The 25,793-nt window shown below is 41.4% G+C and overlaps 1 protein-coding gene across 2 annotated transcripts in view; it reads left to right on the top strand.

Moving 5' to 3' along the window:
• Nucleotides 1-264: 264 nt before the first annotated feature.
• The window catches only part of SHTN1 (shootin 1), a 62,251-nt gene continuing 36,722 nt past the window's right edge, over nt 265-25,793 (top strand). The window contains exons 1-6 of one of the 2 annotated variants that reach the window (XM_027726094.2): nt 265-418; nt 9,894-9,946; nt 16,029-16,089; nt 20,594-20,688; nt 22,690-22,858; nt 25,371-25,468. In XM_027726094.2, the coding sequence (XP_027581895.1) occupies nt 361-418; nt 9,894-9,946; nt 16,029-16,089; nt 20,594-20,688; nt 22,690-22,858; nt 25,371-25,468 (534 nt within the window). In that variant the 5' untranslated portion in view covers nt 265-360. The remainder of the gene's footprint in view (nt 419-9,893; nt 9,947-16,028; nt 16,090-20,593; nt 20,689-22,689; nt 22,859-25,370; nt 25,469-25,793) is intronic. The other variant, XM_027726092.2, reaches the window with a different exon arrangement.

The following is a 25,793-nucleotide window of genomic DNA, read 5'->3' on the forward strand; positions in this document are numbered from 1 at the left end:
GCTGGACTCGATGGCCTCAGAGGTCTCGGCCACCCGAATGGGTTCCGTGACTCCGCTCACAGCCAGGCCGTGCCCGTGCAGGCTCGGGGCGGGCGCCGAGGGCGCTCAGGGTACCCCGTGCCCGCCGCGCCCCGCCCGCCGGCGCTGCCCGCGGAGCCGCCGCGCCCGCACCCGCACATGCTCACTGGGGCGCCGCGGGAGTCTGGGCATGTGCAGAGCGGAGCGGGCCGGGCCCGCCGCGCCCCGGGGCTGCGGCCGCCGCCGCCCTCCCGCTCACAGGTGAGGCCGCGCTCGGCGGGGCGGGCGCAGCGCTGCGGGGCAGCCGCCGGCCCGCGGCGGCGGTGGCTGCGGCGGGGCACGATGAACAGCTCCGACGAGGAGAAGCAGCTGGAGCGCCTCGCCAGCCTCAAGGACCAAGGTAGGGGTGGGCGGTGCCGCCGCCTCCGGCGCTGGAAAAGCGCGGCTCCCCCCGCGGGGCTCAGGCTCGGCCGGCGGGAGCGCGGCCGCCGCGGGGCGAGGGGAACGGGGCGCGGCGGGGCGGGCGCGGCCTGGGCGTCCCACAGCCCCCCTTCCCCGGCCTCTTTCTCTGCTCGGGCAGAGGGACGCAGTAACAGCCATAGTAAAATAAATCGGGGCGGTGGAAGGTGTCGGCTCTTCCCCGCGTGAGCGCCTGCCTCGGTGCCCGCAGGTGAAGATGGGTTGGGCTCGATGATCTCGGAGGTCCTTTCCAACCTCATTGATGCCGTGGTGGTGTGAGCGCGGGCGTCGCGGGGTCGATGGCGGGAGGCCGAGGCGCTGCAGCACATGGCAGCCGGGGCAGAGTGCTCCGTGTGCGGGTCACACGGCCGACACCCGGGGCTGCTCCCCAGGGAGCCCCATCCCCGCCTTGCCATCCCTCTGGGGAGCTGAGCCTCGCGTGGAGGCCGCGCTGTGCCTGACCTGGCATCATGTCCCACCTCCCGCTCAGCCTGCAGGACCCGATCCCAACCCAGCCCGTCCAAGCCCTGCCATCCCACTGCCCATCAGTGAGCACGCTTCCCGCCGATAGCTCCGGGCTCGCCCCGGTGCGCCCTCAGTTTGTGTGGAGTGTTTGTAGCTGCGGTGTAAATGGAAGGCAGTGCCTGTCCTGGGCTGGTTTGGTGCCGTGTGTGAGTCAGTTTCTGCTTTGGAAATTGATTTGCTGTAGAACAGTCCGGTACCTCCGCGTGGTGCATGGGCAGTTTCAGGAGTGCCTGGTTTGACTCAGAAACTAAACTACTGTCATCTTTAATCCTCTGGAAGAAGGGGCATGGAAAAGAGCTTGGATGCTTATGAAGCAGCCCATTTTGTAACTCTGTTGGTCAGTCTATCCAGCGACCAGGTTGATCCAGCAAAGTATCTGCCTTAGTTAATCATGTAGGCAATGTTTGAAGATCCAGCTTTACCAGCCGTTTAAATTCTGGACGTCTGCTTGTGAGTGTGCATCAAGTGCCTGGTGCCTCCTGTCTCACAGAAGCTGTAGGTCTGAAGTAGCCACACTGCAATCCTCTGCTGGTAATTCCCCCAACTGACTTCTCCTGGTCTCCTATGAGCCTGGGAGGAGCTATTTGGAAAAGACCTGTTGGACAAAGTTACGTAAAACAGTGAAATTATGGCAGTGTGATCAGCACCCATTTTTCCACCATTCATTCTGACTGTAGGTGTGCTTGACCACCTTTGCTGTATAGCAGAAGCTTTTCCTAACCAAATTTCATCTGTTCATCTGTTTATGGTCTGTTTATGACCTGCTCTGGCACTTACTTTTTTGGTTGTTGTACACTCAGGATTGGAAATCCATGATGACCAGCTGCACAGGTTAGATTCTGCCTTGGAAGGGTTCAGTGGGTGTAAAATGATAATCTTATAGCCGTGTGTTTTGATACTTTGGGACCAAAAAATAAGGCTAAAAATCTGTGGGTTTTTGCTGACAGACTGCTTCCCTCCAGTACTGTTGCCTCCAGAGGAGTTGTCTGTGCCAAGAGGATAGTTGTTAAAATGTCAATAATCAGTTGCAAAAAAGATATGTTTGGGTTAATCTTTAAAGAAAACCAAGCCTCTTGAAATTATTTAGAGTGGGGCTTTAGTTCTGCTGTATGAATGTCTTCTGCTCCAGTAGGCTGGGTATCCTTTAATCTCTAATGAAATTTTACAGGACTACAGGAATTAGTTCAAGGGAAAGTTACTGTAACTTGAGGGCTAGCTGTCTAAGATCCACTTGAGCTGTTGAAATAGCAACTGTACTTGGCAAACCCAGTCCTATAAGGCGCTGTTCTTGGTGGTTGTTGCTGTTCATCCCTAAACATAGGAATTATAGTATATTGTTGTGAGGCTGGCATAGGCTTTAGTGATTGTATTGCTGATGAGAAAGTTGCTTTATATGAGTGAAAAGTTAGCCCGTGGAAAAAAAATTTAAAATACTCTTCTATATCCTGTTTTGCATCTAAAACTATACAAAAAATATGGTAGCACACATAGTTAAATTAATAGTTAAATTGTGTTAACTGACAAGTCTGAGGAGCCCAAAGTAAAAAATCTGAGTAATTAAAAGTTAATGAGATGCATAAAATTATTCTAACAGTAATGAACTAAATATTGTTACTATAGGTAAGTAAATTTGCTTAGTCTTTATATGCTGTAAGTTTGAATAGATAATGTCCTCTCCATTCTTACTGATAACAAACCAAGACTATTTTAGATACTGCCAACTTGCCTCAAGTAAGTTTAGGGTGGTCTGTTAAACAGATGGAGCATGAAAAGAGGAGGTGAGAAAGTCTTTATTTTCCTTTTTATTGCTTCCAGATGTAGATAACAGTATTATTTTGGAAATAGATATGGTTGGTGGAAGGATCTGCTGTCGCTGAATATTTGGGGTAATGAATACTTACTTGTCTTATCTTATTGCATTTAGAGTGGTGTATGGCTTCAGATTACTGTAGCATTATGGTCTGTAGTCAGATTTTTGAAAGACACAAATTGATTTGGAGGGGTTTCAGAGAACATTCTTTCAGTAGCCCTTGTTTGGTTTCTCTCTCAGGATGTGTTTTTCTAGTCTTGAGAAACCTGCCTGACACCAGGTAAATGAACTGTCTGAGAAGTGATGCAGAAGGTGGAGGGGAAGCAAAGAGCAGTGTAGGTGGCTGGCTGCTGTCACATCCCCACTGCTGCTCATACTCTTCCTAAACAAGGGCGGTGGATTGAACCCGAGGCAGTGTTTTGTAGCCGCCCGCTCCGTTCTCAGTGGCAGCTGTGAAGATGTCTGGGGCTTGGGCAAGTTCACTTGGCTGTTTGGCAGAGCTCTGAATGGCAACAGGGACACTGAAGCTCTGTGTGCAAGATATGCTTATCTCTCACCCGTGCTGAATTTTCCAAGTCCTGTGTGTTAGACTCGGATACCTGATACTGATCATTCTTCAGCCTCCTCCATTACCAAGTTTAAGGTGAGCACCACAAAGGAACATGATCTCTGTGTTGATATTTAGGACTTAAAAGTGTTGCTCGAGTTTTAATCCTCAAATAGTTTTCAGAGATGGCTTGGTTTAATAAAGCAGATCCACTATAAATATTACTATTACCTAACTCGAAGTGGTAATTCCAATGGTGCACACTTCTGTTCAACTGGCCCTTATAATTCCTATGGGTGAGACTTAAAATCGAAACAAAACCAAAACCAAATCAACTGGGCAAAATCTTGTATTATTAGTGGTTGTTTGTAGAACCTGTGGAGTTGTAGCAAACTTGACCAACGGCTGAATCATAACAGTAGTTGATTACCTGCCTGAAAGATTGCCTTGTTTCTCTTTGGTTTTATTGGCACTGTAGGTACTTTGCCCTTAAAGACAGTTACCTTCTGACATAGTTGCTTTTCTGTTCAGTCGAAAACAGCAGTCAGCAACCAAAATTCCTGGAGTTATAAACTAGGTAAAATTGCACTTCAGCAATGCCACTGTCATAGTCACATTTCTGGTCATTTTGCTACATTACAGTGGTTAACAACTATTGATAACTACGTATATACTGAACAAGTTTATATTGCCTGGATTTTTTTAATAAGTCTGAAAGGTCTAGTCTTGCTCTGTGTTTGCTGGTTGAATTTGACGAAGTGTGATGATTTCCAGTCTCTAGTCCCTAGTCCCAAACATTGTGACTCTATATGTGTTGTTCGTTTGTTTGTTTTTGTGGGTTTTTTGTTTTAATTAAGATCTATTTGATCTTAAAACTTTTTTTAGAATGTCAGAACCTTTGAATAAGGGAATATCATATATCTTTTAAGGAACAGAGCAGACTGACAATCTGACAGCAATATCTCAGAGTAGTACTATTTAGGAATATGCTATTGACAAGCTCTTAATGTGATTTGGTAAATTTATTTTTCTTTGTGGCAGGTGGGTAATTTTTATGGCCAGAGGAATTTCCTAGGACACCTTGTTGGCTGCTGTGCTCCCCTTTGTAGGCCTCTGCTCTGCAGATTTTTTCCAGTGTACGTGTCTGTATATGTTCATACACAGCAGCCATCCTTCCCCAGCAGAGCCCATCCTGCTGGAGTGTTTTCTTCATATATTACTGTGGAATGTTTTTCCTGCTTCAGTTTCTTGTGTTGAACCATGTCTGGTTTTCAGAAACTCACAAAGGCAAATCTTTTGGTGTGAACTTAGGTGGTTGGGCTTTATCAGGCAGTGGTGTGTTTAGTTCTTCTGCCCAGTTTCCAGGAAGCTGTAAGACTGCAGGTTGCAAATTTGGGGTCTCATTAAAAAAATTTATTTGTACACTCTTTCCTAGATTTGAGTAAAACCAAAGCATATGCGAACATAGGCGCAGGGTCCGACTGACAGGAATTGTACTTAACACTTACCTTTGTATATTTACACAGGTGATTTTTATTTGTTTGTTTTTAAGGGCTGTTTGGTAGTTGAGCTGTGTAGGTTTCAGCTGGTAATTTGTGAGCAAAAGCTTGGTTTGTCCACGTAAGCTTTAGGCCTGATAATAGGTTTATATACTGTGAGTCAAGATTTGGAGTCACTGTAAAGTAAGGAGTATAACACCATCACATAGATTCACCTTTGCAGAAGGAGGAGTTAAAAATGCTGCCCAGGCATCAGTTTGAAGTAGTTTGCACGTGGCTGGTGCTGTACCACATCCTGTTGAAGTTGAGATTGTCTGGGCAAAAGGGATCCTTGAGCCTAAAATGGGGAACAAGAGAAAAATTCATCCCTTTTGGCTTTTGTTTATCCTCTTGACAGCCCTTCACAGATCTTGTGCATACTGTGCTTCTAGGGTGACCTGTTTGAGAGACATTTGGCCTCATTCTTCCTGCTCCAAGTACACTGGGAGGAGGAATGTGGTGGCAGCAATTCCATTAAAGCTTCTGGTTCTGACAGGGGTAATTATGTCTCTAATGATACATCCAAAAAGCCAGGTGTTAGTTTACTTCTACCAACAAAAAAATGACTTAATTAGAATAGCTTGTTTCATTTGGAGCAGAGGACTTCTTGCACTGTAAGCTCTTTCTCCTGCCTCTACCAGTAAATACATGCCTGGTCCATAGTCTAGATGTATAAGCAGTGGAATGACACTTGCTTCCTTTGACAGCTCTACTTACTTTTTGATTAAATAAGTAGGTTTGAAATGCTGAAGTGGCATTACTTATTGATTTGGCATGGAAGGGCTCTCAGTCTACTCAAAGGCCACCCTGATTTGCAACATAAATGCTAAGGTATATGCATGTAGCATTTTTAAAGTTTGTGGTGTTGTTTTTTTTTCCTTGAATTTCTGTTTTTTAATGTACAGCTTTGGAAAAGGGGTTGATTAATTTTTCAATAAAAAGAGTAGGAAGAGTCTCACCATCTCGCTCTGTGCAAATGGAGGAGTCTTTTCCGTTGTTCACTATGAATTATAGTCATTACATACTTTTACCCTTATGACCTTGTTTTACTAATAAGTGCTTTTTAGCCATAGTAAATATCTAATACATAAAACATCTAATTTAGGTAATACTTTTCTTTTGGTAGCAAATCCTGGTTCAGGAGACACAGATTCACAAATAAAATTCAAAGACTAAGTTTTAATTAAAGGAGCTTCCGCATACAAAGTTGCGTACTTAATTTAGTGCAGATAAAGTGCATTGATACTGTTCACAGGACAGTCCCCTCTGGCCAACTGAGCTGTGGAGTGAGAAGTTGGTGAATGTGTGGTTGTTGTAAAGGAACATGCTGTGTTCCCTCGTGTTGGCTGTTTTGGGGTTTTATTGTTTTACTGTAAGAAAGAGCAGGGTTGGCTGGGGACATGTTTGGGGTGGGTTAAGAGCTGTAGCCCAAAATATTCGGTTATTTTCTCCTTTTCCCAGCTTTCTTCTCTCCTTAGTCTCGAAGTTGTAGTGTTGCCCTCGTACTGTGTAAAGATAGCCTGAAGCAGAAAAATGCGATTTGTGTCCTAATAAATTGTATATATCATACTGCTGTATATCAGGAATTATTCTACTACGGATAAAGTTAGTGTCAGACAGCAACAGTATCCCAAGAGATCTCTCATACATATTTGTTACAGTTTTTCAGGATTCACTGGGGACTAATGAGTTCAACATGGGCATTTTACTACCAACATATGCTACAATATTGATTCTTTAAGAAAATGATATATAGTTCTGGAATTTTAGTAGCACCTTTAGTGAAGTGTCTTCACTTGTTTGTTTCATTCACTACAAATGTGAAGAGATGTCTTTATTCCAGGATAAATTATATAGAGCATAATCTGAATGAGTCAGGATGACATGTAAGAAGTTTTCAGTTGCTCAGGTGAAGAAGTTGTCACGTATATTGTGTGAGTGCCTTCATAGATTAAGGAGAAGGAGTTCTATCTCTTGGAGAAAGTTTAGGGAAGTCCTTGTACAAAAGGATTTGTTGCTTGTCAATCTATAAAGAGTGGTAATGATACCTCCTAATCTACCAAAGAGGGGTTTTAAGGCTAAATAGTCTGTATGGCATTTGGACCATGTGAGCTGTTGCCTTATATTCCTCCAGTTACTGACTGTTCTAGTCAGTTCTAGAGCAAAGAGATCGTTGTTTCCTTTATGCCCTTTGGTGCTTCAGTGAAGATTATGTATGTAGGCCTTTTTTTTTAGATGGCCTCAAAACTTCATTGTACATTAAACACCTGAAAAACTTCATATCAAAACTTCCCAACAACCCCCACCCCCAATGTTAAAAAAATAAAATCCACCAACTTTCAACTTCTGCCTTTGCAGAGAATCTGATCCACAGCAGATGGGGTTGCCATCCAGGATGAACAACCTGATTTTAAGATACCAGATCCTTACTATGCATTAGCTGTATTCAAGGAAGAACTAAAGTTTTGCAGTGACAGTGAGGGGGTGGGCACAGTAAAAAGGCACTGAAGAAAGTGTGTGAGTGCAGCATGAAGTGGCTGCTGAGTTTCTGTTTGCATTCCACGACAAACCTGCTGTGGATCCGCAGTGAGAGAGGGAAGGGCTGCCCTGAACAGGCAGTTTAATTCCCAGTCTCACCCAGGTGAGCCCTTACTGGGGAATTTTGGACTGTTGTGTAAGTATTCTTGTTTCTGGTAGCTTGTTCTTGTATCCATGCCTTAAGGGCTCATGATTCAGAGTCCTCTGTTCCGGGAGCATGTGAAGAGAGCTATTAAAGGCATGGCAAATCTATATTTTTCAGTCATTTATAAAGTATCGAATAGCAAGTATGAGTTTGCCTTAAAGGTGAGCAAACAGTAGCAGTTTTCAAGTATGAAGAAACTTGAATTGTATCTGTCAATAACAGTTTTCATTCCTTTTTTTGCATCTGGATGCTAGAAATCTCTTTTCTTGCTTTCCTCCAGGGAACAGGGAAATGATTTGAAAGTGGAACAGTGATCAGGAGGCTTAGCTTTGCGTTCCTGAGTAGGAAACATGTTATTTCACTGTAGCTGCTCTGTCTTGGAGCAATGCAGCAGCATGGTTTCTTGCCTGTTCATCTGCCTGTTGTGTTTTTTCTTCTGTTTCCTGAGTATGGGAGGTGGGCAGGAAATTTGGTAGATGAGAAGTGGGGGCAAGTAAAGGGATGGGTAGGAGACCTTGGTTTTACTGGTGCAGGGATGCAGGGCACAATTTTAAGAAACCTGATTTTGTTTGTTCAACTCTTTAGATTTCCCTTTTTACTTGGATGAGCAGGAGTGAGGATTTTTTCCATCTCTTTGATTTAACAGTTTTCTTGTGAGTTTGCACGTGGACTTCACTTTAAGCTTTTTTATTTAACTTTTTTTTTCTTGGAGAGCCTAGAAATTTTTCTACATGGGTCGGTCACAGCAGAGCTGAGATTCTGGCTGAGAGATTTCTGTCATTCCTGTATTCTCTTTCTAGCTAATACAGTCAGCAGGGTCTTGTCGTGACCCCATTGCTGGTCAGGGCACACAGGGAGCAGAGTCCTGTTTTGAGTTGCTAGCCAGAAGCTAATTCTGCTGCCTGTATCCCAGACTTCATCTCTAAAATGATGTGATCTTGAAGAAGAGAGAAATTAGGCTAATTTGAGGTTTTACCTCTGAGGTACTTGTGTGCTGCTGCATGCTGAAGGCAAGCAGAACAGTGATGCCAGACCTCACCTTTAGGAGTGAGTTGAATTAATTTTTTTTCAGGAGATTTTGAAATGCTGGGGAGGGGAGAGAGGGCTGTCACAGCAGTGTAAATGTAACTTTGTACGAGCTTCTTGTTTGAAGAAGTTTAACTGTCTAAAGCTAGAAAGAGGTAGTAGGTTTTCAGGTGGCTGATCTAGCAGTCTACGTGTTCATGTCTTCAGATGTAGGGTAAGACATGTCAAGAGGAAACTCTAACATCTCTGATATTAACAGCTGAAAACTATCTATTCATACCCTTTATCCAGTTTAAATTAGCTTGAAATCCTGTATGCTAGTATAGCTTCTGCTAGGTACAGGGCAAAATTTGAGGAGATGCCGAGGGACTGGAATAAGATCCGTAGTGATGTCAACAGTCCCTTCGTTCCACTCTTGCAGTATGTCTTGAAGACCGACCAGTGTTCCTTTCTAGAAGAGTTTGTTTCTCTAAGTTTGGAGGTGTATTCACCTTCTTTCTGGTGACAATAAAATTTGTATGGTCTCGAAGGCCGAACAGCCCATGTGGGACACACTGAAATAAGAATGGAATTGGGAAGTTGTGGCAATGATGGCACATCCCTGAGGCAGTAAAATGAAAGGTTTACGAGGGGCACACAAAAATATGCAGTAAACTGAAAGTTTAATTGGTAGCTGATAGATTGTTTCTGCACATTATTTACTGGGTTGAAACAGTGGCCTCCCAGAATCCTGGGGGTTGATCCCTTTTCTGCTGATCCCTGCAGCTGAGCTCTTGTGATCTTGGGCAAATCGTACAATCTCTTCTTGTCTCCATGGGGAGTTTAAAGACAAAAAATACCTTTCATAGGACTCCTGTTGGAAGAAAATGTTAATAAACAAATAAATACAGAAAGGTGCTCAGCTACTCTGGAGGTACCTATGTATGGCATTAACTGTGTTTTCTGGCATTGATCTGTAACCTGAACCAGTGTGGGATTAAAATGGTGACTGCAAACCAGTATATTCACCTTGTATTTTTGAACTCAATCAATGAGATTGTTTAACTCTACATTGATCAAAAATTGATTGTTTTGGGAGCTACCATCTTTTTCAGACACTTTCTAATTGCTTCAATTCTAGAAGGATATCCAGTTCATAGGCCATTAATAGGCTGTTAATGAAGTTTATGACCCATGTTATTTAAGAAGTCTGTGTAAGCACACAGAAGAGTTTTCAATTTAATGAAGTGGAGAGCTAATTTGGGAAGAGGTGCTGCTATATTAACTCTTTTTTTTTTTCTTGTACAGCTATTGGTGAATATGAAGAGCTTAGAGCAGAAAATAAGAAAACGAAAGAAGAGGTTTGTATATATAACAATTATTCATTTAATACTAAAATGCTAAATATCAGAGTATCTTGTTGACTATGGCAGGTTGTTGTCTACTTTTTTGAGTTCACTGATACTTACTAGTAATAAGCATTACTTGTACCTGTATGTTTTAAGGAACAATAAGTGCAACTCCCACACCTATTCTGGCTGTCCCACTCCAGAAAGGTTTGTATAAATATATTTTAAGTGATGGCTGCTCTACCCACTTTGCTGTGATTACAGTGTGAGCACAGACCAACTCATGTGTTTAGATAAAATTGTTTCTCTTGGATCTAAAGCTTTATTTATTACGACTTGATTTGCACAAGGGACGGACTTGCTGAAAAGAAAAAATAGAACAACTTCCCTTACCCAGCCCTTCTGAAGATACAGAATGTAGGAATATGATTTCTAAAGGTATTTAAAATCTTCCCCTTCCCATTCCTCCTTCAAATCTCACCCAGTTTTTAATAGGAGAGCAAGATGTCCTAACTTGCAGAATGGTACTGCAGCATAAAATGAATTCTCAGGATATCACACATCTTTCTGTGACATCTGTGTGCCTGTCCAGCTTGAAAAGAAACTTTGATTGTATGATCTGAACTTCATACATTAGTGCAAGCTTCATTTTTTTATGTTCAGAGATACTGGAGTAAGAAACAATGCCTGCTTCCTAGATTGCTCATTGTAGTTACGCTGAACTGTCCTTCTAATACTAAAATTAAGCACATTTGGTAAGGTGTCTCTTTGGTGAGGGATCTCATTTGACGTACCTGCTTCCTGAGAGGAAGCCATTGGGAGCAGAGGACTCTGGGAGAGATGTGATGACAGTGCTGCATTGCAAAAATCCATGTCAGTGTGCAAAAGGTTTTTTTGCAGATAACCTTCCGAAAGGAACTGTGGTCGCTGAGAGCCTCTTATCAGGAGGAATGCAGAGGAGTAAGTCAGTGCTACACTGTATTGTAAACAAAATTCTCCTTTCTTCAGTATTAGTGAGCTAAAGATAGAAGACACCTGTTAGTTTTCAAATCCCTGTTAGCTGCCAAGGCATGTAGCTTTAATTTTGCTTTTTCTGAAGTAATTTTGGAAGGGTCATTTTTAGTCCAGTTATAAATGGTGCAATTCAAGACTGTGTTGAGAAGGCCTTGTCCTTAACTACTTTCTCATTACTAAAGAAAACTTGAAACCTGCCTTCAGTTATGATGGAGCAGTGATTCCATGTATTTCCACTGAGGTCAGCATGCTGTGCCTCACTCCCTCCTACCCTCTGACCTCCTTGTCTTCTTCGCTGGGCTTCTGGCTGCATTCCAGTTATGCTGTTCTACACCAGTCTCAGATAGCCTGGGAAATCTGTCCTCTATTTTCACTATTCAGAAGAAGTGTTCAGAAGAAAAGGCTCCCTTTGTATCAGGACAAAGAGAAGAGAAATTAATTTTTTTAGAAGGTGACTTGCAGACTATTTGTGGAAAGTACCACACAGGAGTTAGATAGCTGTCTGTGTGTATGTGCTTTTGACAAAGTTGGTGGGAGATTTTTCTAAGTCACTGCTGCAACCGTATGGCTTTGAGAGATGAGCTGTGTGTGCAGAAATTAGCCTAGTTCCTGTTAGTCACATGGAACTTGGTGGATAATGGACAGCTAACTTAAGATAAAATTTTAATTTTTGAAAATCTATGCTCTTTGTTTCATATTTTTTTCTTAAGATTAGAAAGTAAATTGACTTTTATGTAGGTTACTTTGTTCAAAGCACTACTGCTTTAAAAGGATGCTAATAGACATGAAAATTCAGGAGCAGAATGCAAGATCTTTGATCCATGGTGTCTCTTCCTCATTGCCTTGAGAAACTGCCAACGTGAAGACCACTGGTGGGGTCTCTGACAATATTGCCACAGACATTTTTTTCATTAACATTTTTAAGTACTTTCAGAAACTGAAGCAAAAATGATATTGGCAGATTATGTCTCTTAGGTCACCTTTTTTGTTGAAGTCGCTGACTGAACACGCATACCAGTCCCCCAAAAATAGATAACTAACGTTCAGTTGCACACAAATATGGGTAACTTAATATGCAGTTCTGACATATTCAGAGTCAGATCATGAATAAATATTTGACTACTTGCTAATCAGACAGAAATGACTCTGAACGCTGGTTTTGACAGTGTTTTGTCAGGCTGCCAATAGGGGGAAAAAAAGCAAGACAGCTATCCAAAACAGTAGGTGTAATACCGTATCTCTGATACATCATTCATGATGTTTGCTCTGTTAAAGCACATGTATAGAGTGGATTATATGTTTTGTCACCAAATGGGAATGGGAAAGGGATTCTGCCTTGATGACATGCTCATTGTTTCTGTAAGTAGAGTATAGCAAATGTCATTGGATACTTGTGAGCACTGTACCAAACTCATAATTTTAGAACAAGCATTAAATCTGCATAAATTTCACAATCTGTGTAAACGGGAAAGAATTGTGTCTTGTGTTGCTTAGCAATGGCTTGATTGACTATATGACTACTACGTGAACTTCTTGCATCCCAGTATCTGGACTGAACAATCTCCTTCTTGTTTTTGCCCTTTGAAGGCCTTTTACTGAAGTCAGTAGGAGCTTATGTGCAAAATAGTTGGCAAAAAAAGAAGCCTGTTAGTAAAGAATAGACAAGAAACCCAGGCCTCCCTGGAATTAGTGGCAAAGAATCATAAGGCTGGTGGGAGTGGGTGTGTGGCTTCCAGCTGGTTGAGTGCATCAGCTTCCCATCCTCACACTCCAGTATCAGGTTGCTGGGATGATGTGGTGCTGTCCTGGTGTTGTTCTCGCCCCCAGTACAGGCTGAGGTAATGTTAATTACTGTCTACATAGGCAGTATCTGGTTTGAACACTGATCTTTGATGTGTACATGGTTTACTTGTAATTAATCAGCATGTCAGTTCTCTGTGCTAGAAAGTAAGGTGCTGCCTCGTGGCTTTGGGGCCTTGAAGGCAAAAATCTGAAATGGAGCGGGATCGACAGATCCTCTGAACTTGTGCCTGCAAAGATGAACAATTGTATGGAGTTATTCACAGAATGAATGGCTACTGGATTTGTTTTTAAAAATACAAATGCAACATCTCTTAATTGCTAAGAGATTATCGTTGAAACCTGTAGCTAGTTCAGGAGTGGAATATTTCCGGTTTCCTTTGAGTTTTTTCAAGTGGGATAATGGTAGTATAAATATTAGATTAAAAATATACTAAATGATATTGAACAAATGCTTGTTTTCCTTTGCAGAGAAGCTGGAACTCCTAACAAAATGAAGTTTAAAAAAAGAAAATTGACAAACAATCCAGGAGTTACAGAATTCTTTATTTTTATTTGAGAGTACTCTTGAGTATGGAGCTATCCCTTAATACTGACAAGGGAAACTTCTCTTCAGCAGTTACATGTGCTTGAATGTGAAAAGCGAACAGCAGATTTTATAGTAATGTTATACTATTTGCCTTTTATTATTTAGGATTACTTATACTTTTATCAATTAACAGTTGTACTGTATATGCCTCAGATTTCTCTTTTGAGAAATGGAGTTGGTGTGAACTTTGAAGGTGTCTGTGCAGCTTTTTGTGTACAGCTCACACTTCTAAACTTCGATATTTTGAAACTTATTTGTTTTAAAGTAAGGTCAATTTATTTTAAAGGGTGACAATAATTTTATTATGAAACTCAGTTTACAGGCTTTTTTTTTGCGTAACCTTCTAGTCTGCCTTTAACTACTTGTACTCTTTCAATCTTAACTTTTTCTAATTATTAGGAGATAAACTAGGGTTTGTTTTTTTGTTGTTTTTTTTTTTTTTAAGGACCTGTAACAGCTCTGCTTGCACGGCTCTGATTGCAAGACAGAAGGCAAAGTGCTTTCCATTGATCATTTCAGCAAGGGCAGCATTCTCCCGCTCTCCTTTTCTTCCTCCTCTTTCATTCCGAAGCACGGTAGCAGCAAAAGGAAAATATTGAGAAAGCTGCAAGTGGGAGCAGGAATTGCTCTGCAGAGACCCAAACCTAGAGACCCTGATTGTGCAGAGAAATGTCACAGTTATGAGAACAGTCAGCTTGCCGTGGTCCAAATGGAGCTCTCTCTGCAAATAGCACTTGAGGTGAAGTGGAATAGGTCATTTAACTTCCCCTTTCACTGCACAGGGAAAGCTGTTGCTGGTGAATTTTAAAAGGAGTTTTTCCTGTCGTTGGGATAGGGAGTATACTATGTCCTCTACGTCAAGGTTTCTGTCAGTAGAAAAGTCTCATTGACTTCCATAGGCAACAGATCAGATCCTCAAAATGCTAATCTTCCTGGTTTCTAAACTGAGCATTAAAGGCATTTGCTCCCTTAATGTGCAGTGGGCTGAAAGCTTGCAGCATGCAGAAAAATCCATGGGTGAAGTATGCCAGCATGGCCACAGTGTTTTTCTGTAAAATACGAAGAGGCAGCGGCTCACACTGATCCCCCTCTTGCAGCAGAATTGTGCTCTGCAGGAACAGTCAGAAATACTACCCCTGTCTTTCACTGCCTTCCGTTCTTAGACTTCACTTCTCCAGTAAGGTGACACAAATTTTTGCTGAGGAAACTGAGAGGGAGGGCAGTGAGCAGCAGGAGTCATGCACAGATTTCCCTTCCTCACCTCTCCTGTGTAGGATTCTCTGAACAGCTTCTTTGTTAACAGGGCCACATGAAACGGTGAGTCCTCGTCCAGCACAGCTTGCTTGGCACGTCCTGCTCCTTCTGCAGCTCTGCCTTGTCTCACAGATCTTACAGCAGCTGGTGACTGACCTGTCCCCCCTGCTCAGCCCCTGTCCTTTGCCTCATCCCCCCAGTGCCACGAGAAGAGAGATTGCTTGCTGGGTGCAGCCGCTTTTCCTCCCCCAGGTAGCCATCAGCTCTGTGGAGGCTGCCCCTGCGGTGACACCAATGGCATCCTCGCCTTGCCCAAGAGCAGATCCTTCTCTGGGCCTTGGCCAGGGTCCTCCAGAGCCCATAGAAGGGTTCTCTTGAATTTGGCTGCCTTTGAATTGGGCTCTCCCCCCTCTTGTTACTTAACAGCAAGCTCCTTTTCCTGCAAACTCAAAGTGGCTCCTCATGTGGAAAAACTGAAAATCGAGCAAAATCATTTCAGGGTTTTGTTTTTTTCTTCCCAGTTCTGTTCCAGTAGCCAGTATCCTTGTAATTGGAGTTGCACTGTAAGGAGCTCAGTCACACAGATCTGTTCCATAAGTTAACTCCTGGTGGTACGTGTATTTATTGCTGTGAACATGCACAGCTGCATGTGAGGAAGGATGTCTGGTACGCCGTGTGTGTCAGACACGTTGTGTGCCAGTCATACTTCTCCTTGGGTCATGTGTTTTTCACACTGTGGTTAATCACTGACTGTCCCTCTCCTGAAGTTTACTCATGTCTTTGAGTTCTTTCATTTACTTATCAAAGGGGTTTTCTTAGAGAAGTCTATTTAACATCTGTTTTATTCTTTCTCTTTGAAGAAAGCTTTCCATCATAAGATCACTGATTGCAGCCCTGTGCAGTGTTAACATTAACCCCAAAATTAATAAAATTGAGGTGGTGGGAAATTCTTAAAGCATAAAAATTAGTGTCTTCCCCTCTACAAGGCTGAAGCTTTGCTTGTAATGTTATGAAAATAAACAGCATGTCCCTGTTTATTGGCTTGAGGTTTTCCTTGCACACGGTAGGTAATGTAGGCCTCTTTTCCGAGTCTATCTGTATTAAAGAAACTAGACTTAAAGCATGCAAGGAGCTTTTACTGTTGGTGTAATGACTGTTTATATCAATTTTGGATAATGTGTCTCTCCTGAAATATCTTTGGAGTAGCTCTGAATTGGAACCTAAAATCAAGTACAACTTGCCAGTTTGGTTAGGAATTTTTTATGCATAATATTCATTGATCTTATATGACTGAGAAGAAAGAGAAATGATTCTTAGATGGGCTTCTGAACCTTATTGTGCAGGCAATTGATCTTTGTTGATTTTGCATGTTGTGACTGACTGCTAATTAAATAACTGGGATCAGTATTTTATTTCAGTTTTCTCTTTCTCCTACAGTGTGACAAAATCAAGCAAGAACGAGATGAGGCTGTCAAAAAACTGGAGGAGTTTCAGAAAAGTAAGCTGATGATGTTAGTGGGATTTTCTCGATATAGTCAGTTTAGGAACAGGCTTTCTCTACAGTGGTGTTAATGCTGAGATTCGAGTCCACTTTGCTGTTTCCCCTTCAAGGCTGTGTTTTAAGGAGCTATTTCAGTGAGACTTTGGCCATTGTCAGACTAACTACTGTTACAGCATTTGTACTGTAACACAGGTAGTCATCTCAAGGTGCAAAATGGTGAAAATACAGGGGTACAGGTATGTCTCTATTCACCTGGATCCTGCAAATGACTTTTGGAATGATACGTGCTTGGAGTGAATGGAATTTGATACTGTTGCTGAAATTAATCATAATAATAATAATAATGGCTTTTTTTCCATGAAGGAGTAAAAGTACATTAAGCACAGACACACCAGTAAAGGTTTTTAGGAGGAACTGCTCTCTCCTGATAATTTTTAGAGCAAGTTATATCTTGTCTGGGCTGTGAGAACGTCAATACTCAGTTTTACACTTTTATGGTGATGGTTCTATTGAAACCGTATGGTGTCTGGAGGCAACAAAGCACATCTAATGGGAGTGGAAGTATCCTGGTGGAATAGCTCCTTAGAAGAGACAATTACAATAGGACTGTGGTCTGTTATGTCTGGTTTGTGCCAGTATGGTGAACTGCACGATGAAGCATCAGAAATGTGGATGAAGTTAATGCAGGAGAAGGCAATCACATGGTCTGTACTTTTGTGTGACTGTGTTAATAGAGGAATTTGCTCACTTCAGTTTTATAATGGTTCATATGATACAATTATGGAAGATAATCTAAAATCAACAGGAATTATCTACTGCCTTAAATGATCTTAGATAATTGTTCTGTGAAGCAAGAATGTTCTCTAAGAAGTATAATTTCTCTGGAAAAAAACTGCTGTCTGTTTTGTTTTTGTTATGATATGAGGAATACTGGAGTGTGGCAGAAAATGTCAAGTACTTAAGACTTCAAATTCGAAGTAATATTTGATGATGTAAGATTTTATAGGTTTCTTTTATCTTCCTTTCACATTTTTAAAGGACATACCTTGTAAACATAGTGATAAAATGCCAGGAATATTAGGATTTTAAAGCAATAATAGAGCCCATTATTTAAACGACAATATAAAAGGCAATTATATTGATGAAGAGCTACATTGGCTTTGTGTCTGTGAATAAACTTGGCCTGTACTCAGCTTCTATTTGTTCTCCTGGCATAAACACATATTGTGTGTGATTCCAGTTTAATGGGGCCCCGTTTGTATGCCAAGCAGCTGCATTTTAGGCCCTATTGCGTGATTTCATAGCTCTCTCAAAATTGGTTCTATTGAGCACAAGAGATAGAAGGTGGTGGTGGGGGGGAAAGCTTCAACACACAATCATTTCTTTTCAATTGGAGCCAGCAAGGTTGATGACAACATGACCATTGTGTTATAATGATAAGACCACTAAGGATCTGTACCTCTCATCAAGGCTTTCACACAACAGCAGATACAATTTAATTCACTGCTCTGTCAGCAGTGCTGATACCATTATGCCGTCTGTCTCCACAGTTATAATCACTGTCCTCCGAGAAATGCAGTTGAAATGATCTTGAGCAGTCAAAGAAACTCTCAATTAAGGCTGCCACTTCCAATGTGTCAGATTGTGTCTTATGCACTTGGTACAATTTTCACTTCCAATCCTGTTTATTTACAATGTCTACCAGTAATTACGCTTAACATGTCATTTAGTGAGGGTGCCCCTGCCAAGGAGATTGTTGGGTGCTGCAGTACCATTGAGTGGGAGTTTCTCGCAGTCAATGCCATCAGCGGCTTTTAGTCCCTGATGGGATGCAGTAGTAATGTTGATAATGCAAGTATCGTGCTCATCAAGTCATAATTAGATGCCACTCAAATGTGCCACTTGTAATAACAGTGTTGATTCATGTTTTCTCAGTGACTGCAACTACTAATTAGTTAAGTGGTTTTTGGTTGGCCTGCATTTGCTGCGGATTATTATTACCCCTGAAAAAAACTGTCAAGGTTAGAGATGTTTCAGGCCACTTAGTGCTGCTTTATGAATATTAATATTGACATAATAAGAACTTTAGACAGACTTAGGAAATAATATATTTTTTGTATTTAATTTGGAAAGACTTTTTCCCCTGAGTTAATCATAATTGCAGGTTAATTAAGTTTAAATGAACCAAGAGTAATCCCTAGTTCTGCCATGTGAGCCCAGTCCTTGTTTCCTAACTTTAGCCTTGCTTGAGGCCATTAGATTCCTGTCTGTGAAATGGGAGCAACTCTCTATCTCCACTGTTCCCTCATCCAGCCCAAAGCATCTCATTGCTCCAAGTTCTTAGAGCTAGGTAGAAAAATATCAGAAGAGATATGAACATGTACTATCTGAAACTTTTCCTCTCTCAAATTAAATGTAGCAGCTGATATGACACACTTGGAGCAGATAAATTCTCCAAAGTCAGGAAAAATGGAAATAAAAAGAAAGAGATATGGTTGCTCTGCTGTTAGAAGACTTCATGTGAATGTAGTTTTTGGACCAAGATTTCTTATACTCTGCCCTGCCTTTTTTTTTTTTTTTTTTTTTTTTTTGTCTGCTCATATTTTGTAAAACCTGTTTCTTTCATGCAGCTACTCAACAAACCAATGTGCTGCTGTTTTCCTATGGTACTGATGAAACTTTAATAATGAAAACTTTAGCTGACACTAGTATAAAGCTGCGTAAATAACACTTCTTAATGGCCTGCTTTTTTCTGTCCTGAAGTTCTGTTTTGTTGTCATTAAGATGACCTCTGTCTTATCAAAGAGGACTTAAATATCCCTCTTCAGTATTTAGGCAAAACTCTGGGAAAAGGGCAAGGGGGATTTTCTACCCAGTGGTATAAAATCACTATGTTTTAAAGCTTATCTTGATGAAAATAAAAGGACGTACTAGTAAAGTGCTCTGTATTCACATTGTATTCTTCCAGCCTTGTTCCTGCTCCAAAGTATTGTTCAGCTGCAGATACTCCTTTCTGTGCATTGAAATCCTGGCACTGGGCTGAGAAGGAGTCTGTGCCGTTTAATGACTTCAAGAATTAGGGTCCAGGCTGTTGGTTGGGATGGATGAGGGTGCGAGGAGCCAAGGGGGAATTGCATCAGTTAGAAAGGTGCTAGCCTGAGAAATGGAAAACTATTCCTGGGTTTTCTGCTTTGCTCTCCTGTGCAACTTTAAGCTTGTCCCTTAGAAAAAGGCTTTCAGCACTGGTAAAGTACCTTCGTAGTGCTGGAAGTTGAGTGGAATTGCAAGCCAAAGCATATTTGTACTTTTAAATTTCCTCTAACTCATGTTGGTATCCTATGTTAGAAAATAAGATTTATTCCATAACCCTTTGGTCACTCTAAGAATACTGCCTGTCTTTGACAGACTGAAATGTACCCACTGTTGTAATGGGGATTCCATCAGTGCAGATGTCTCCCTTGCTTCTGCAGCTGTGACATCAAATGTGGTAGCAGAGCCGTGTGTTTCAGACACCGTCAGACAGCTGGGTCTTGGCCCTGGCCTCAGGGGCAGTTGTGTGGAGGGTGTGGTGGAATCTGTGTTGTGGGCAGTGAAGGTAGGTGCTGAAACCACGGTGCTTATTTTAGGGCATGCTCAAGCACAGAGAGACTTCAAATAAGAAACAGTTCAGACATTACAGCCATGTAGTAACTTGGGTTGTTCAGCTGTGGTTGTAAAAAATCAGGCAGTGCCAGCCGTGTTGAGTTTCCCTCAGGCCTGCATCCATCCTGCTGCTGCAGGGAGCTCTGGACGGGACGGAGTAGAATGAGGTGAAGCAACTGTGCTGTGGCAGTGATTTGACTTCACTGGAGCACATGCTGTAGGAGATGCTGTGAATACGGAGGCTTCAGTCACTTAACTCCTTTCTCCATTTCTTAGTAAACCTGCTTCAGGCCTGGGCTAAATGTCCATCTCGCAGCTCTTCGTGTGCAGTGTGTTTGGCAAGTGTGATGGTATTTAAAATACCATACAAACATGAACACTGGAAAGTAAAAAGAATCTTTGTAACACTCCTGAGTTAACCTGGCAGTTTAAAAATACCGAGGTTCCAATCTTCTGAAAATGGTGTCCATACCAAATTTTCAAGAGGATTCTGATGGCAATCCTAAGGGGCAGTCCTAAAGGTCTCACTCTGATTCCTCAAATGCTAGTGAAAAAATTATGATGAATGAGAATGGTCAGGGAGGCTCCTGCTGGCCTTCTGCTTCCAGAAGTGTATGCTCAGTTCTGCAGTTGCCCCTCTAATGCTACAGACACGGCTTGAGAGAGTTGCTTAAAGAAACCAAGCAAATATTCAGTGTTCAAGACTGTTCCCATCTGTGGAGATTATCTAGGTATGTACTGCCCTGTATTTGAAATGCTTACATTGAAAGTTAGCAGGAAATGATGTACTGTTTCTGATCATGGGAAGCATGTGTCAAACGCAGGAAAATACTGACTAATTTTTGAACTCTTCCCTTAGTTTCTCACATGGTTATTGAGGAAGTAAATTGTATTCAGAACCATCTTGAAATTGAGAAGACGTGCCGTGAAAGTGCTGAGGCTTTGGCTTCTAAGGTGAGATCGTGGTTATGCTGTTATACCTGATCTATTTATTTATTTTAAACTTGAGATTGTGTGCATGTCCCTTGTAAGTTGTTTTTGTTTTTTTTTATAATCTTGTGGATCTTTGAAATGGCAAAAAAATAAAAGCTGCATGCAAGATGAAAAATGCAATTCCTGCCTTTAAAGAAAAAGAATACCCATTCTAGTTTAGTTTCTGTTTTCATGGACTAGCATCCTGATACCTAGTTTTCATATGCTTTTAGGTTAAATGGAAAATAAGTTTTAGAACTCTCCTGTGTGAAATATAAAACAATAATGAGCTTTTCAGTATCTAAATCAAATGGAAAAAGTCAACCACTGCATTACATTTCAGGTGATTGTTTATGAAAGCAAAGCGAGGGCAGGGGAAAGGTGACCTCCACTGCTCTGTTGATTGCGTCTAGTCTGATGAATTTAGCAAGTGTGTAATTTTCTATATTCCATCTCATCAGAAGTGCATTATTATTAAAGAATGTTTTTATCTCTCTTATATATTTTTGGTTGTGTAAAATGCATCTGAGCCACTTCATCAGAAAATGGATTACAGCAATTTTAAACCAAATTTCATTAGCAATGCTGACTGCCTTTTTTTTTCTTCCCCCCTCCTCCCCCCTTCCCTGCCCAAAGTACATCCTTAGATATGGTAAAAATCACACCAGCAAGAAATCACTTTAATTTAGATGCATTAGCAATGTACTTTCTGGAGGTATTTACTTAATTGTTTGCATAATGACACTATATTAGAATTCATAAGATAGACAATCAGCATATAAGTAAGAAAATGAACGCATTTATGCAACTTTCATTCTTCTCTGCACTTTTCCTGTAATGCATGTACAAGGGCAGTTCAAAGACTCACTTTACCCCATGGGGCTCTTTTTTGAAAGCTGCTGTGTTTGTTGCAGTGAGCTGAGTAAACCATCTAAGGTCCCTCACACCACCCTTCCCACTTGCTCAGTTTCGTTCTTTGGCAGTGAGATGAAGAAGTTCTTGAGTAAATCTCCCCTAGTTGAGGGGTTGAGGAAAAGGGGGATCAAAGATGATTGCTTAAATAAAAATTCAGTGCCAAAAAACCTGTACAGCATATGTTTTCTTTAAAGGTGTGTATTGGACTTCTGAGGTCCATGTTGACTGCGACACGTAGTATGGCATTAATAGAAAATTGAGTCTCATTCTCAGACCTGAACACGGGGGATGCTTGGCTGGTGGGTGAGCAGTCACCCTGACATACACCTGAACACCCCCATGTTAAACTTACAGGGAGCTGCTGCCATGGGGTGTCTGGATGCAGGACAGTGAAAGAAATGAGAGTGAAACATTTGCAGCAATCCCTGCTCAGTGTTTGCTGGCACCTTGTTAAGACAGGTGCCTTACAGAACCTCTTCCGTATCATCCACCAGCCAGCCATGTGCTTAAGCATCCATTCTGACTTGTGGTCTGACCCAGAAAGAATTGCCTTATGATATGACTCTCGTCTTACTCTTGTTGACTCTCCAGTAATAACTGAAAAGAATTCTGAGGTAATTCTGTTGCGACTGGAAGTAAAGTACTTTGACAGACTCTTCTTCAGGTCGTTCAGTTGGGACTCTTGATGGTGGTACATGCTTAAGGGTGAGGAGGTGAATCAGCTATCACAAAGCATGTGTAGCATTAAGTAAGCTTGATAGGTGATTTGATTGATTTGAACCTACACGGAGTATTTATTAAATGGAAGTACCAGAGAGGAAGGAAGGGCACAAATAAAACATCATGTTCAATTCAAGCCTATCTGAGGGAAGGAGGTGGATGAGCATCCCATCTTTAGACCATTTTAATTTTGAATAGAACACTTAATCTAATGTTATTTTGTCTTCTTTGTTTGATAGGCCTTTTAGTGATAGAGGAAAAAAAAAAAACCAAAACAGTTGACTTTTTTTTACTCACACAGCTTAAACACAGGCTAACTGCTTACTGTTTGTCTTTCTTAACTTTCAGCTGAACAAAGAAAATAAGACCTTGAAAAGAATTAGTATGATTTATATGGCAAAACTGGGCCCAGAAATTATCACTGAAGAGATTAACATTGATGAAGATGAATCATCCACAGATGCGGAAACTAGCTCTGGGTCATGCAATTCTGTGCATTGTCAGCAGCAAATAAAAGGTGAGCATTGTTGCTGATCCTACACCGCCCTGCAGGGCAGAAGTTGTCTAAAGAATAGCAGGATTGGATTGTACCAGAGGTGGTCTGGTTCTGAGCCACACTTGTGAACGTGGTCAGAATGAAAGGATTTCCAGGCCTGACTGTAAGAACGTGGTGGGCTGGCAGTGATGCTGTGTGACAAACCCGGGGGATATGCAGCCTGCAAAGTGAGTTACAGTGCCATAGCAAAGTGAGATGGACAGCTAACAGAGTTCAGTGTTACTGAGTCAGTAAAAGAAGTATTTCCTGAGACACTTAGTAAATTTAGCAGAAGGACAAGATCACTTTCGTGTTGCTTCAGCTGCTCTGTCGCTATTTCAGAGTTTGTAATAGAGGACTGTTGCTGTATACATTATGCACCTTTGTATGCATAAACTTCATTCATGTTCCAGAGCTATTACTAAACAAGCAGCTTAAAAAGGGACTGTTGTACTGGGTAAAACAGGAAAGCTTGAGAACATGGAAATATATTAATAACAGAAATCTGTGCTTTGTTTCAGAAATATCTAGTTCTTTTTTGAAAGCCAGCTTGTATTTCTGCAATCCAAAATCAGCCTTCCTTTCTAGTCCCTTTGATGAAATCATGGTGATTCTGTTGTGTCACAGTAAAAAAGGGGAATGCCCACATTCTGGATTTAGTGACAAGAGCGATTGAGTGTTTCACTTCAAAAAAAAAAGTTTTCGTATTTTTTCTGATTGCAATTTACAGTAGCAAATGATGTTTAAGTACAGCTTTTCTGAACTTTCAGCCTGACCTTGTTAATTTTTTCTATTTAAATGCAGTGGCAACAATGAAGTGGTACAAATTACCACTGAGAAAAAAGACCGAATAGTGTGAAAATGCTTTTAAAACAGTCCCACCCAAGAAATAAGGTGTCACAGTATCCTTAAGAAGCCGGTTTCCATCCTATAGACGTAGGAAAGCGGCAGCTAATGATGTGATCCCTCCTGAATTGGAAATAAGACTCTGAGGTCCCTCCTGTCATTCCTGGAGAAAGATGTCAAGAATACTTTTAAGGAAAGCAAAGACAGGCTGCAGATCAGAGGAGGACACTGTTAGGAGGATAGCAGTCAAATTAGGGAAATATTTTAGAAAGGCTCTGGTGTATCTGCTTTCTATCTTGATGAAGAATTCATTAAAGAATGAAAAGTGGCATGTTGGGGATTTTGGAAGTCCTTCTCACCATTCAGCAAAGTCTTGGATGTTTCTTGGAGTGATTCCTTCCCTCCCACCACTTTTCTGTAAAGATACACAGATAAGGTAGTAAAGTCTGAGGCTTTTTGTAGTAGGTGGATATGCTTTCTTCTCTAGACGATGAGGTTGATATATGTGTTGTAAAACCAGATTTAATAATTTCAGTGAGACTTTTTTTCTCATTAATGTTACTGGAAAACACAAATCCATAAAACGGACTATTTGGTTCCAGAATCTTCTGGGAAAACAGGTCTTTTTATTTACTTTAGAAAGCGTATGCCTTTAATTTAGGGGACAGTAAGTCTGAAGCTCCTGAGCTGGGAGGGGGGATGCTGGTGTAGAATCAATGTTGTCAAGATGTGAGACCAAACAGAATGACATCTGGGATGTCATCATCATCTGCAGTTGATTAGCCACAATTTTCCCAACTCGTGGCTGGTATTCACTGAACGGCACTACTGTGAAATACTGGAAGCAGGTGGGGAATGAGAGCACTTACTGAAAGCTAATATATATCAATAAATTTTTATTTTTTCTGGTGTTTTTATGTTAACCTAAACCTTGATATATTATGTATGCAAACTGATCTCCTGTTAAGAAGTGATTATAATAAAATGTTTTATTCCATTGTGACTTTAATTTATTTCATATTTTAATAATTAAGGAATAAAAATTCTGAGGGGAAAATTACAAGCATTAGCTCTTCCATCAGTAAAGGTTTATTCTGACTCTGTTCACATAATGTTACAAAGACTATAAATTGGCAGCTGTTCAGGACAATTTCTTCAGTGAAAACCTCCCAAGTATTAACTGCCTGTTGTTTTGTTTATTTCCCTTGTGACAAGAACTCATGATCCAAAAAGAATTAAAGTGCATTAATTTGTTTTAAAGGACGCCTCTTAAAAATGGCTTTCTGCTGCCTCCATACCAGAGTCTCTGTGACGTGACAGTCTCCTGAGTAGGACTGAGGACACTCTGTGGTGGCAGGATTGGCCCCATTGTAGCAGGAAATGAATCATTCAGGATGCAAATAAAGACTGCAGTACTGAACAAGGCAGCTTACCTCAACAGAGTAAATCTGAAACTGTAGCCCTCTTATAGATCTGTTACTTGACACTTGTGCAAATTCCATAAATTATTGAGGATGTACCTTGATTATAACTGGTGCTCGATGTGCAGTTTAGGTGTTTCGTACTCAGCCGTGCTCCCATTGCTATGACATTTCCTTTGTTGGTTTTTGAATAAAATATATTTTTCGTTTCCTTCCTCAAACTGCAGAGCTGCGAGATCAAGTCGTGTCTGTTCATGAGGAAAAGAAGACCTTAGCCATTGAACTGGAAAACCTGAGGTGCAAACTTGTAGAAGTAATTGAAGAAGTATGTATTGTACCATGGAAGGCGAGACCGTGCTAGCGTGTAGTCGGTACTTTTTGTATCTAATTTTGCTAAAAAGGCTCAGTTGTGAAGTTAATTGAATCCTATCTAATCGTGAGTCCTGCCAGCCTGCCCGTGCTGGATCGCTCGGGCTGTGTGCCCACAAGGAGCCTTCTCTGTCAGAGCCCCCTCAGCCCCTGCTGCTGGCGCGGGACCTTTCATCATCTGTGGGATCTGTTCAAATGCCCGTATTGTAACTGTCACCTCCCCTTCCTGACAGCTCATCACAGCCTGCAGGGGTTTTTTGGATTTCCTTTAACCTGTAGGT

This window comes from Pipra filicauda, unplaced genomic scaffold (assembly GCF_003945595.2).
Source record: "Pipra filicauda isolate LSUMZ 115617 unplaced genomic scaffold, ASM394559v2 scaffold536_size338551_pilon, whole genome shotgun sequence".
NCBI lineage: Eukaryota > Metazoa > Chordata > Aves > Passeriformes > Pipridae > Pipra > Pipra filicauda.